This window comes from Microchirus variegatus (genome assembly GCF_963457635.1).
Source record: "Microchirus variegatus genome assembly, chromosome: 7".
Lineage (NCBI taxonomy): Eukaryota > Metazoa > Chordata > Actinopteri > Pleuronectiformes > Soleidae > Microchirus > Microchirus variegatus.
The window spans coordinates 691,180-704,873 of NC_139808.1; the positions used below are offsets into that span (position 1 = coordinate 691,180).

The 13,694-nt window shown below is 42.1% G+C and overlaps 1 protein-coding gene across 1 annotated transcript; it reads left to right on the forward strand.

The window, feature by feature from the left end:
* The first annotated feature begins 640 nt into the window (after positions 1-640).
* Positions 641-11,447, forward strand: LOC310929499 (myosin heavy chain, fast skeletal muscle-like). The gene is made up of 40 exons (XM_083892280.1): positions 641-746; positions 1,278-1,493; positions 1,738-1,881; positions 2,366-2,522; positions 2,617-2,644; positions 2,762-2,870; positions 2,989-3,081; positions 3,172-3,235; positions 3,352-3,450; positions 3,543-3,646; positions 3,886-4,024; positions 4,111-4,229; positions 4,315-4,464; positions 4,573-4,743; positions 4,824-5,130; positions 5,270-5,337; positions 5,433-5,520; positions 5,601-5,718; positions 5,808-5,931; positions 5,999-6,135; positions 6,216-6,471; positions 6,565-6,807; positions 6,898-7,074; positions 7,159-7,304; positions 7,447-7,537; positions 7,623-8,012; positions 8,092-8,218; positions 8,297-8,415; positions 8,508-8,704; positions 8,786-8,969; positions 9,043-9,208; positions 9,347-9,471; positions 9,564-9,872; positions 9,948-10,151; positions 10,238-10,363; positions 10,452-10,622; positions 10,718-10,822; positions 10,908-11,003; positions 11,100-11,231; positions 11,310-11,447. The coding sequence occupies exons 2-40, from the start codon at positions 1,290-1,292 to the stop codon at positions 11,325-11,327; spliced, it is 5,805 nt and encodes a 1,934-aa protein (XP_083748406.1). The 5' UTR covers positions 641-746; positions 1,278-1,289; the 3' UTR covers positions 11,328-11,447.
* The last annotated feature ends 2,247 nt before the right edge of the window (positions 11,448-13,694 follow it).

Genomic DNA, 13,694 nt, shown 5'->3' on the forward strand with positions numbered 1-13,694 from the left:
GTAAGGACTCTGAAACACTATATGAGTGACTTTTTAAAGCTTCTGTGGGGCATAGCTTGAGGTTGCTTTTGTGCCAGAGAGCATTTGTCAGATGCATTAGTCACACCTTTGGACTGTCTACTGACTTACCCTGAAGCAAAAAATCAACCAGACTTCACCTCTTTTTTGCAGAATTACTTTTTACAGAAGTACTCTCAAGCACAAACAACTTCTCATCAACATGCGACAGAACCAACTCACAAAACAACATCTCAAAATATTGTTCTCATCGTCACATTTTCAGCCAAAAAGATACTAATGAAGACAATGATAAAGTCAAATCGCTGCATCCTGTTATTTGCCAGGATTGCAGGATATTTGAGGACGTCTAAAAGCCTCATTTGCTCCCTCGGGTTCAAAGCAAAGGACAATGTGTGATGTGTGAAGGAAGACATCTCATAAACTATGTAATGTTACAGCTAGGGTTAAGAACTACTCCATGAGCATAATGACAAGAATGATGACCAAATACAGCAGGACAAGTGTGATAGGCTCCCATCACTCTATATAAAGGAGCAGTAAACCAGCACCGCGGACAGGCGCCCAGCAAAGGTAAGCATCTCAGCGGCACAGATCAGCAGTCACTCTCAAGACAAACAAACACAACTACCATCAGGCTTTGTGATGCTCACATCTTTGCTATTTTCTTTCAGAAATCTGCACTGAAGTCTGCCACAAACAACCCTTTTCACCTGGTGTGCTCCAAGGTAAATCAGATCATCACCACTGTATTACAGCCACATGAGTAGAATGTAATTACCACTACAGCTAAAGATGAACAGACTGTCCCCTAAATGGACATCAAAACTTTATTGGCTATTGTACTTGTCTTAAAACATTGGTTCTCAAAGTGCGGCCCAGGGGCCAATGGTGGCCCGCAGAAATATTTCTGGCGTCCTGCAATGAATTACAGTTGATAGTTTTAATCCAGGAGCTACTAAGCTTGTTTAATGTTTATTGGACATTACTGGATACAGACCAATAAGTGTAAACTGTAGAACTGCAATCTGGTTATTAGAATTATTACAAATGGGATTTATTTCAGTTTTTTTTCCTTTGGCGTCCCTCAGTCCAATGTTGGGTTCCTAAATTACCCCTCAGGTATCAAAACTTTGAGAACCCCTGTCTTAAACCAACCATCAAGAACCACCAACATGTTTGAAATGATGCACTATTTTATGCAAACATCGGTCCTGGTTTTCTGGGTTTTTGAAATGGTCTCATTTCCTCACTTGCAGTAAAGGGTCATCATGAGTTTGGATCCAGAAATGGAGTGTTTTGGCCCGGCGTCCATTTACCTCCGGAAGCCAGAAAGAGAACGAATTGAAGCTCAGAACACTCCGTTCGAGGCCAAGTCTGCATTCTTTGTGACTGAGCCGGCGGAAATGTACCTCAAGGGAAAACTTACAAAGAAAGAGGGTGGAAAAGCCACGGTGGAGACACTAGCTGGAAAGGTGAGGATTGCACTTTGATGCATGATTTGGACTGTGGTTGGATGTGGTTAGCTGAAAACGCCGCTATTTCAGGATTAGTAAAAGTACATTTGTTTTTACCCCTGCTGACAAAACTGATTTGCAGACAGTCAAATCTGTAATATGTTCTTAGCAAGTAAGATTTTAAAATAAATCAACTAGATTGCTAAAATGGCTGCTACATGGTAACTTGTTTAATTTGCGTCCTTTCCTGCCTCTTTGACAGACACTCACTGTAAAAGAAGATGAAATCTTTCCCATGAACCCTCCAAAGTACGATAAGATTGAGGACATGGCCATGATGACCCACCTCAGCGAGCCTTCTGTGCTGTATAACCTCAAAGAGCGTTACGCGGCGTGGATGATCTATGTAAGTTTTGTTGAATAGGGGGATTAACCTCATAGTATTTACAGTGCAAAGGTTGGACACAATTAGGACACTGTACTTTATAATCTTAAACTTGTTCTGCGCATTGTGCTGTGATACAGTACAACTGAATGGTGCCCTACTACCACTCCTTTACCAGCTAAATAGTCACATCTCAAACACAACCCCTATCCCTTTGAGACACATGAGTCCACCCATACATCTTCTACTGCTTTATCCTCCACATGAGGGTCATTTAGGACAATAGTTGGGGTACACCCTGGACACAGAGACACATACAACCATCCACATTCACATTCACACTTTTGGTCAATACAGAGTGCCCAATTGACCTAATGCCCATATTGCAACATGCAAACTCCATGCAGAAAGGCCCTTGTTCGCGAACCCAGGGTCTTCTTACTGCAAAGGCAGACAACAGAGTGTTCATATTCATGTTTTTTTCTGCAATATTTCACTCTTACAGACCTACTCAGGGCTGTTCTGCGTCACTGTGAATCCCTACAAGTGGCTCCCAGTGTACGACACAAAGGTCGTCTCTGGATACAGAGGGAAGAAGAGGATTGAGGCTCCACCCCACATCTTCTCCATCTCTGATAATGCCTACCAGTTCATGCTGCAGGGTACACATTATTTTACATGCTACAATGAGTCCATAATAATACAGCCGCAGTAAAGTAAATTCCTAACGTTGTGAAACGTTTGGATCTTTCACAGACAGAGAAAACCAGTCAATCCTGATCACGTAAGTGCCAGCACAATTGATGTCAGTCTTTTTTTACAATAATAAAAGATATAGAAATATAAATGTAATGTATACATATATATATAAATGATTTTTTTTACACATAAATCAACACAGCGGAGAATCTGGTGCTGGAAAGACGGTCAACACCAAACGTGTCATCCAGTACTTTGCAACAATTGCAGTGGCTGGAGGGAAAAAAATTGAGCAAACGGGAAAAATGCAGGTATGTGACGTCAAATAATATGTAAATATGATTCATTATATGTGTGTATATATATATATATATATATATATAGATAGATAGATAGATATGTTTGATACTAAATCACTGTTATATTTAGGGTTCACTGGAAGATCAAATCATTGCCGCAAACCCGTTGTTGGAAGCTTATGGTAACGCCAAGACTGTGAGGAATGACAACTCTTCACGTTTTGTAAGTTTTTCTCTTGTCTTATTTTTAAAAGTTGTGCAAAAGTATCGAGTTATAGAGTTCTAATGTAAACGTTGACCTGTTTTTGCATAGGGAAAATTCATCAGAATTCACTTTGGAACCACTGGAAAGCTGGCATCAGCTGATATCGAAACTTGTAAGAGACTCGTTGCACATTACATGTACTGTCGACTCCTACAGCTTCGCTTCAGGAGAGATTTCCCCCCTATATCATAAACACTTAAACCCCCCCCCCCCCCCCCACACACACAGATCTGCTGGAGAAGTCTCGAGTGACGTTCCAGTTGTCTGCAGAGAGGAGCTACCACATCTTCTATCAGCTCACAACAGGCCACAAACCTGAGCTCATAGGTGTGAGACTGATTAGCAGATCATGAGATCATTATTCTTGAAGCAAATGTATTCTGCCGTGTTTACATCTTTTTTTCTTCCTGTTTCTTCAGAGGCTCTGCTGATTACCACAAACCCATACGACTATCCCATGATCAGTCATGGTGAAATCACTGTCAAGAGCATCAATGACGTTGAAGAATTCATTGCCACTGATGTAAGGAAAACTTTATGATGTTTTCATGAACTGCTATAACAAAGCTCCAAATACTATTTTATCAACAGTAAGTTATCGTAGCAATAATTCATACTTTTACTGAAGACAAAGACTTAAATTGAACTTCGATTGCTTAAAATTATGAGTAATTTGTTTAAAAAAGTGTTGAAAAGATGCTAAATATTTGTTGATGCAGCAGAATGTTTACCCCTGATACTAATAAACGTTTTTTAATACAGGCTGCCATTGACATCCTGGGCTTCACTCTAGAAGAGAAGGCCTACATTTACAAGCTGACCGGAGCTGTGATGCATCATGGGGGCATGAAATTCAAGCAGAAGCAGCGTGAAGAGCAGGCTGAGCCTGATGGCACTGAGGGTATGACGTCCACACACGACCAGTGAATTAGGAGTCAAGCCGGTATTCTGCGTTTCTAAAGATGAAAACTTGTGTTCTGTATTTAGTGGCCGACAAAATCGCCTACCTCATGGGTCTGAACTCTGCTGATTTGCTCAAAGCACTATGCTACCCAAGAGTGAAGGTCGGGAACGAGTTTGTGACCAAAGGCCAAACTGTCCCTCAGGTAAGAGTCAGACATGAAGAGGAGCCAAATTAAGATTTCACCATTCCTTCAGTGCTAATGTTGTATCATTCACTTGGTAAATCAGGTCAACAACTCCGTCATGGCTCTCTGCAAGTCTGTCTATGAGAAAATGTTCTTGTGGATGGTCGTCAGAATCAATGAGATGCTGGACACCAGGCAGCCCAGGAGCTATTTCATTGGTGTCCTAGATATTGCTGGGTTTGAAATCTTTGATGTAAGTATGTTTGGTTGATGGAACGTATTCTTTCAAAGTGCCATTCCAATGATGTTTGCATTTTGAGATCTTACCACATCAAAGCTCAGGGTATCTTCATGTCTTCAGTACAACAGCTTGGAGCAGCTGTGCATCAACTTCACCAATGAGAAGCTGCAACAGTTTTTCAACCATCACATGTTTGTCCTGGAGCAAGAAGAGTACAAGAAAGAGGGAATTGAATGGGAGTTCATTGACTTTGGTATGGACTTGGCAGCCTGCATTGAGCTCATTGAGAAGGTGAGGTTCACATGCTGATGTACACTCACAAATGCACTGTCAATGCATCTTGTTTTAATTCATTTATTTCCTCTGAATAGCCAATGGGCATCTTCTCCATCCTTGAAGAGGAGTGCATGTTCCCCAAGGCCACTGACGTAACCTTCAAGAACAAACTGTACGACCAGCATATTGGTAAAAGTGCCCCCTTCCAGAAACCCAGACCAGCCAAAGGCAAAGCTGAGGCCCATTTCTCTCTGGTGCACTATGCTGGCACTGTGGACTACAATGTTACCGGCTGGCTGGACAAGAACAAGGATCCTCTGAATGACTCAGTGGTTCAGCTCTACCAGAAGTCTTCAGTCAAACTGCTGGCTCACCTCTACGCAGCTCATGCCTCAGGAGAAGGTACGATCACTCACATTTCAGTGCTTGCAGATGCTGATGTTCATTGGATGTTAAAACCCGTTCGTTCATTTGAAGATTAAATGTAAGAAAACAGTTTTGACAGAAAAAAAACATTCTCTCCCAATTGTGGCCACAACAGAGGGTGGTGGAAAGAAAGCTGGCAAGAAGAAGGGAGGCTCCTTCCAGACAGTGTCTGCTTTGTTCAGGGCAAGTATAGCAATTGTTACTTGAAGAACCAAAGCCACAGAAAACATTAGCCTTATTATTTAGTATTAATTCAAACATTATTGACATCATTTCAGGAGAATTTGGGCAAACTGATGACCAACCTGAGGAGCACCCACCCTCATTTTGTGCGTTGCTTGATTCCAAATGAATCAAAGACTCCAGGTAATCTCCCTAGTGTTCATGAATACGTTGAAAAAGGTTATTTTCATCACAAAACAAAACTGACTTTAGCGTGTCAACAGGTCTTATGGAGAACTTCCTGGTCATCCACCAGCTCAGGTGCAACGGTGTGCTGGAAGGTATCAGGATCTGCAGGAAAGGTTTCCCCAGCAGAATCCTCTATGGTGACTTCAAGCAGAGGTGATCACTAACACTCATCATATCAGAGGATATTTGCTCCCTTACCCCGCAATCAAGTATTCTTTAATAAACATTTTCTCTCCAATCAGATACAAGGTATTGAATGCCAGCGTCATCCCTGAGGGGCAGTTCATTGACAACAAAAAGGCCTCAGAAAAACTCTTGGGCTCCATTGATGTCGATCAAACTCAGTACAAATTTGGACACACAAAGGTAATCAATCCATTCATTATAGGTGTCCTTTAAACGGCAAAACGCTAATGCTGTTGTTCTACTTCAGGTGTTCTTTAAAGCCGGGCTGCTGGGAACTCTGGAGGAGATGAGAGATGAGAAACTTGCCATCCTGATCACAATGACTCAGGCTCTGTGCAGAGGTTACGGCATGAGGAAAGAGTTTGTCAAGATGATGGAGCGCAGGTATCGGCCACATTTAGCTCATCTTGGTGCTCATTATCAATTCAGCTGTCAGAAAATGACTTGGCTAACTTTATCCTCAGGGAGGCCATTTACTCTATTCAGTACAACATCCGCTCATTCATGAATGTCAAAACCTGGCCATGGATGAAGGTGTACTTCAAGATCAAGCCTCTTCTGAAGAGTGCGGAGACTGAGAAAGAGATGGCCCAAATGAAAGAGGACTTTGAAAAGACCAAAGAGGAGCTAGCAAAGGCTCTGTCCAAGAAGAAAGATCTGGAAGAGAAGATGGTTTCTCTGCTGCAGGAAAAGAATGACCTCTTGTTGCAAGTGCAGTCGGTGAGCTGGATCACTACGATCTATATGAATGTCTAAAAACCCTTGTAAAACTTCTTATTTCAATCTTCTAAATCTGCTTTCATTCATTTCTAGGAAGGTGAAAACCTTTCTGATGCAGAGGAAAGGTGCGAGGGGCTCATTAAAGCAAAAATCCAGCTCGAGGCCAAAGTCAAAGAGACAGCTGAGAGACTGGAGGATGAGGAGGAGATGAATGCAGAGTTGACTGCAAAGAAGAGGAAGCTGGAGGACGAATGCTCCGAGTTGAAGAAAGACATCGACGACTTGGAGCTCACACTGGCCAAAGTGGAGAAGGAGAAACATGCCACCGAGAACAAGGTGAGAGCCATAAATTGTGTTTACTCAAAGGTTGCAATTATACATATACTTCTATCAAATATTTAAACACAATTTATTCAAACATGTAAGGTTAAAAACCTGGTTGAAGAAATGGCTTCTCAAGATGAGACCATCGCCAAGTTGAGCAAAGAGAAGAAAGCTCTCCAAGAGGCTCATCAGCAGACGTTAGATGATCTGCAAGCAGAGGAAGACAAAGTCAACACTCTGACAAAGGCCAAAGTGAAGCTGGAGCAGCAAGTGGATGATGTGAGTAGCAGAAACAGACAGTGGTTTTGATTTTTGTCAAAATATAAACCATCGTATTAATTCCTCACCTTGGTTTAAAAACAGCTCGAAGGTTCTCTTGAGCAAGAAAAGAAGCTCCGCATGGACCTTGAGCGTGCTAAAAGAAAGCTCGAGGGAGATCTTAAGTTGGCCCATGAAACCATCATGGATCTGGAGAACGACAAGCAGCAGGCTGACGAGAAAATAAAGAAGTGAGTCAAATGATCTCAAATGTTCCATTAACTAAGTGGATTTGTCTAGATCTAATCCCAGACTAAACTTCCCCTGTATCCACAGAACATGTGGATATAAAAATAGTGAACGTTAAGTGTATAACACGTTTTTGCAACACAGGAAGGACTTTGAAACGAGCCAGCTTCTCAGCAAGATTGAGGATGAACAGTCACTTAGTGCTCAGCTTCAGAAGAAGATCAAAGAACTTCAGGTTGGTACAGTATCTGGTGTCATCATGTCTGCATGAAGGTGTTTTACTTCATGTACTAGAATGTTCATCTGCTTTAAAATATCAGGCTCGTATTGAGGAGCTGGAGGAGGAGATTGAGGCCGAGAGAGCTGCTCGGGCCAAGGTGGAGAAGCAGAGGTCCGATCTCTCCAGGGAACTGGAGGAGATCAGCGAGAGGCTCGAAGAAGCCGGAGGAGCCACTTCAGCTCAGATCGAGATGAACAAGAAGCGAGAGGCCGAGTTCCAGAAGCTGCGTCGCGATCTCGAAGAGTCCACCCTGCAGCACGAGGCTACGGCTGCCGCTCTGCGCAAGAAACAGGCCGACAGTGTGGCAGAGCTCGGGGAACAGATCGATAACCTCCAGAGAATCAAGCAGAAGCTGGAGAAGGAGAAGAGTGAATTCAAGATGGAGATCGACGACCTTTCAAGCAACATGGAGTCTGTCGCCAAATCAAAGGTACTAATACTGCTCCACATTTTATTTAAGTCATCACACAAAAGTAGACAATGCTTCAACATGTTTTGTTGACTTAAAGGGCAATCTGGAGAAAATGTGCCGCACTCTTGAGGATCAACTGAGTGAGCTGAAGAGCAAAAACGACGAACATGTGCGACAACTCAACGATGTTGTGGTTCAAAAGGCAAGACTGCAAACAGAGAACGGTGAGGAAAAAATGACATTCAAATGACATTTTTATACTGCCTTAGGATTAGTTCTCACCCATCGCTGTTGCATTGTAGGAGAATTCAGTCGCCAGCTGGAGGAGAAAGAAGCCCTGATCTCTCAGCTAACACGGAGCAAACAGGCTTACACCCAGCAGATTGAAGAACTCAAGAGACACATCGAGGAGGAAGTTAAAGTATGTCCAACATGGAAATTCAATGTGGCTTGAACTGAAAGTGAGGCAGATTTATTTAAAAGACAAATCTTTATATTTAATTTCCTTGTCAGGCCAAGAACGCCCTGGCTCACGCTGTTCAATCCTCGCGCCATGACTGCGACCTGCTCAGAGAGCAGTACGAGGAGGAGCAGGAGGCCAAAGCTGAGCTGCAGCGAGCGCTGTCCAAAGCCAACAGTGAGGTGGCTCAGTGGAGAACCAAATATGAAACTGATGCCATTCAGCGCACTGAGGAGCTGGAGGAGGCCAAGTAATGGACAGCTCTGAAATCACAATGTTTCCACATGCAATTTATTTTGTAACTCATCATAAAAATCCACTTCCAAAACAGGAAAAAACTTGCCCAGCGTCTTCAGGATGCAGAGGAAGCCATCGAGGCTGTGAATGCAAAATGTGCCTCTCTGGAAAAGACCAAGCAGAGACTTCACGGTGAAGTGGAGGACCTGATGATCGACGTGGAGAGAGCTAATGCTCTCGCTGCTACTCTGGACAAGAAGCAAAGAAACTTTGACAAGGTTTGAATTTTAGGATTCAAAACAAACGCCACTGAATTATGAATCACTGAGCGAGAATATATTTTGTTTTCAGGTCCTGTCGGAGTGGAAACAGAAGTTTGAGGAGAGCCAGGCGGAGCTGGAGGGATCTCAGAAAGAAGCTCGGACCCTCAGCACTGAAATGTTTAAGTTGAAGAATTCGTACGAGGAATCTCTGGATCACCTGGAGACGTTGAAGAGGGAGAACAAAAATCTGCAACGTATGCTATGTTTGAAAAAATTAACATTATTTGGATAAGCCCAAATTTCAGAGAGTTGATATTTATATCAATTCATAACACTATCTAACAAGGCTGCTTCCCCTATTATTGAAATAAAGTATACTTTATTTCTTGCAGAGGAGATCTCTGATTTAACTGAGCAACTTGCTGAGACTGGAAAAACCATTCACGAACTGGAGAAAGCGAAAAAGTCTGCAGAGGCAGAGAAGTCCGAACTCCAAACTGCACTCGAGGAAGCAGAGGTACTGTCTGGCAAACATATATTTTATTCAACACGATGTGAATCAACCTGGAGCTGTAGAACATTGATTTTTTAATTCTTTTTTTTGTGAAGGCTGCCCTGGAGCACGAGGAGTCCAAGATTCTGCGTGTTCAGCTCGAGCTCACACAAGTCAAGAGTGAAATTGACAGGAAGCTTGCGGAGAAGGACGAGGAGATTGAGCAGATCAAGAGGAACAGCCAGAGGGTGATCGAGTCCATGCAGACCACTTTGGACGCTGAGGTCAGGAGCAGGAACGACGCCATTAGGATCAAGAAGAAGATGGAGGGAGACCTCAACGAGATGGAGATCCAGCTGAGCCACGCCAACCGCCAGGCTTCTGAGGCCCAGAAACAGCTGAGGAACGTTCAAGGACAGCTGAAGGTATGGAGAAACCGCAAGTACAGTTTACTTTGTTTGGACTGTTTTACAAATTGTGTGTTTTTATGATTCATTCAGGACGCTCAGCTGCACCTTGATGACGCCATCAGAAGCCAGGAAGACATGAAGGAGCAGGTGGCCATGGTGGAGCGCAGGAACAACCTGATGCTGGCTGAGATCGAGGAGCTGAGAGCTGCACTGGAGCAGACGGAGAGAGGCCGCAAAGTGGCTGAAACGGAGCTGGTGGACGCCAGCGAGCGCGTGGGACTACTGCACTCTCAGGTAAAAATAAAAACAAAAAAGAAGCTTCAGGCAATTCGAAATACTTCACAAGGACAAGAAAATAACCAAAATGTTATTGTTTCCAGAACACCAGCCTCATCAACACCAAGAAGAAGTTGGAGGCTGACCTCATTCAGATCCAAGGAGAAGTGGAAGATTCCGTTCAGGAAGCAAGAAACGCAGAAGAGAAGGCCAAGAAGGCCATCACTGATGTGAGTCGTCCTAACGCGTATATATACACATCCCATTACTCCACCAAAGACAGATGATTGAAAGAGTATTCATTCTTCCAAATGTCAGGCTGCCATGATGGCAGAGGAGCTGAAGAAGGAGCAGGACACCAGTGCTCATTTGGAGAGAATGAAGAAGAACCTGGAGGTGACGGTGAAGGACCTGCAGCACCGACTTGACGAGGCTGAGAACCTGGCCATGAAGGGCGGAAAGAAGCAGCTCCAGAAGCTGGAGGCTAGAGTAAGAGGCGTCTTAACCGACCGATTCATATTTACTCGGTAACAGGAGAGAATTTTGCCATTTAAAAACCTTCTTCTTCTTCTTCTTCATTCAAGGTTCGTGAGTTGGAGTCTGAAGTTGACAGCGAACAGAGGCGAGGAGCTGACGCTATCAAGGGAGTCCGAAAATATGAGAGAAGAGTGAAGGAACTCACCTATCAGGTCCAACTGATTCGCAATAGATCATTTACTGCACGTATCAAGTTATAGATCGTTATAATGTTATTTTTTTGCTTATTCAAAACAGACCGAGGAGGATAAGAAGAATATCTCCAGACTTCAAGACCTGGTGGACAAACTGCAGCTCAAAGTGAAATCCTACAAACGGCAGGCTGAGGATTCTGTGAGTGAACTCGGTTTTTTGGGGGTTTTTTTTATTACGACACACATTAATTACACGTCATACGCCTGGTTTTTGACCTCTTGTCATATTACGCAGGAGGAACAGGCCAACAGTCACCTGTCCAGGTACAGGAAGGTCCAGCACGAGATGGAGGAGGCTCAGGAACGAGCCGACATCGCAGAGTCTCAGGTCAACAAGCTGAGAGCAAAGAGCCGTGAGATTGGAAAGGTGATTATGACGACTTTGAGATCAAGTTAGTTTAGTTTGCGGCTCATTTCACACGACTTTGTTGTTCTGTCATTTCAGACCAAGGACGGGGAGTGAGGTGGAACGACGCAACACAGTGACAAGCAGTTTATAAAATATGAATATCTTGTTACTCGTTCACCTTAGCATGTCAAGCATGTGTCTGTGATAGCCTAATATCAATAAAAGGTAGATTATGCTGCATTTCTTTGTGTCTATGTGGTTATTTTTAAATGATAAAACACACACGTGCGGTAAAATCCGTAAATAGGAAATGGAGTGAAATTACAGAGAGTATAAGCTATTTTGAACAGGTGGGGTTTGAGTCTGGGTTTAAGGAGATTTAAGAAGGGATGTCTGTTGGGGACTGAATTCCAGAGCGGCTGAAAAACTCTGCTCCCCGTGGTGCTGAGGCGGGCGGAGGTCACAGTGAGGTCGATGATGGTGGAGATGCGGAGAAGGTCGGAGCGATACGGAGGGGCGAGGGTGTGGACGGCCTTGAAGGCATGAGGGGGAGGGGCCAGTGGAGCTGTTGTCAGGATGTGGGTTGATGTGGTGAAATGACGGGGTTTCTGGTGATGATGCAGCTGAACACCAACCATCACCGACGTTAAAATACAACGGTGTAAATAGACCGAGCAGAGTCGACCACAGGCTTTTCACAGGAGGCAGATTTATTCCTAAAAAGATAATTTGCTCTCTCATCGTCCTCCTCTTACTCACGTATATTGCTATAGGGAAATTGGATTAAGATGGTGTCTATCTTTCAAAATTAGAACATATTTGACTCGTCAGGCCAGAGAAAGTCGGACAGCAACACATCATCGGAGGTCGAGGTCTTCCCTCATCAGTAAGATAAGCTGCAGCTCACTGAGCCGAGCTTGTATATAGAATTGTACTCCATGAAACATTTGGATGCATAAGTACAGTACGTCATGTCAGTGTGTTGCTATCGGGGGGGACTATACTGCCACCTGCAGGCACTCTGTGTTACTAACACACTGGGTCTGTCAGGGTTTGGTTTTCACACAGGTTTACTTGATTTTGATGCGTTTCATCCACAATTCAGAGCCATCATGAAGGTAACACCTCATGTTTGAAATGTTTAAGCGTGTAGCAGCAACTCGTAAAAGTGAAACAAGGCTGCAGCTTTGTCCTCAAACTCATTAACATCGAAATACATAATAAATAAATAAAAAATGAGCTGAGGATGACTTTGCAGTCATACATTTTTGATATGGACTAACGCAGCAGAAGATAGATGCATAATTAATAGAGAAGTTTATACTTAGCCAAAAAGATGATGGTTCTTACTAAAATAGCAGAATAGTTTTTTATTACCAACATGAGCAGGGTATAAATCTATGAGGTGCCATTTTGCACCAATATTTGTTAACTTGTAGCTAAATATTTTATATTTATGTTTATATTAATATTTAACATTAAGAGTTAACATTTAGGTGGCGCATTTAATATTTAGAATTAAACTATTTAATATGACTAGCGTCAATAAATCCATACCTGACATCCCGTAGCATGTTTGTATTTTTGCCAATAGAGAAATCAGTTTGTTGGTTACAGATAGTTAGCAGCGTGTTAACTTTACTTACCTTATGTACTAATTACTTGATTTATATGGGGTGCCATCAACATTTTGCCACATTTACCTCTAAACAATATGTAAAAAAAAAAGAATAACGTTAACTTTTTCCACATTAACACCATGTATGTCAACTTATAAATGAATAATTAAATTAATTAATTAATTAATTAATTAATTAATAATGTATTAAATAGTTAAATTTACACAAGTTGTCACACAAGTTAAATATTAAATGTTAAATATAAAATATTTAGATAAACGAAAAAGTAAATGCAAAATAAATGTACACATATTTTGGAGGTAAATGACTTATTACTTGTGCCGTCAACATTTTTGCCACATTTACCTCCAAACAATGTGTTAAACATTTAACATGTGTGACATTTAATATTTAACTATTTAATAAATTATTAATTTATTAAATTAATTTTTTTATTAAATTAATTTTTTATTTAATTAATGATTAATTTATTAACTATTTATTTAACTAATGATTCATTAATAAGTTGACAAAAATTGGTGTAAATGTGGAAAAAGTTAACCCCATATAAATCAAGTATTTAGACAATAACGTAAGTAAAGTTAACACGCTGCTAACTATCTGTAACCAACAAATTACAAAGATTAGATTTGTCTATTTGCAAAAACACAAACAGGATGTCAGGTATGGATTTATTGACATTAGTCATGTGTGTGTGTTCAGGTCAGCAGAGGTCAGTATAACACGCTGAACAGGCTCGCGCTGGGTTTTACTCACACGCCACACACAGTGTGATCGGTGTTGTGTTGTTATTGTGTCTTTTCCTCTCTGAAGGTGTGATTATTACACTCTAACAGTGTGT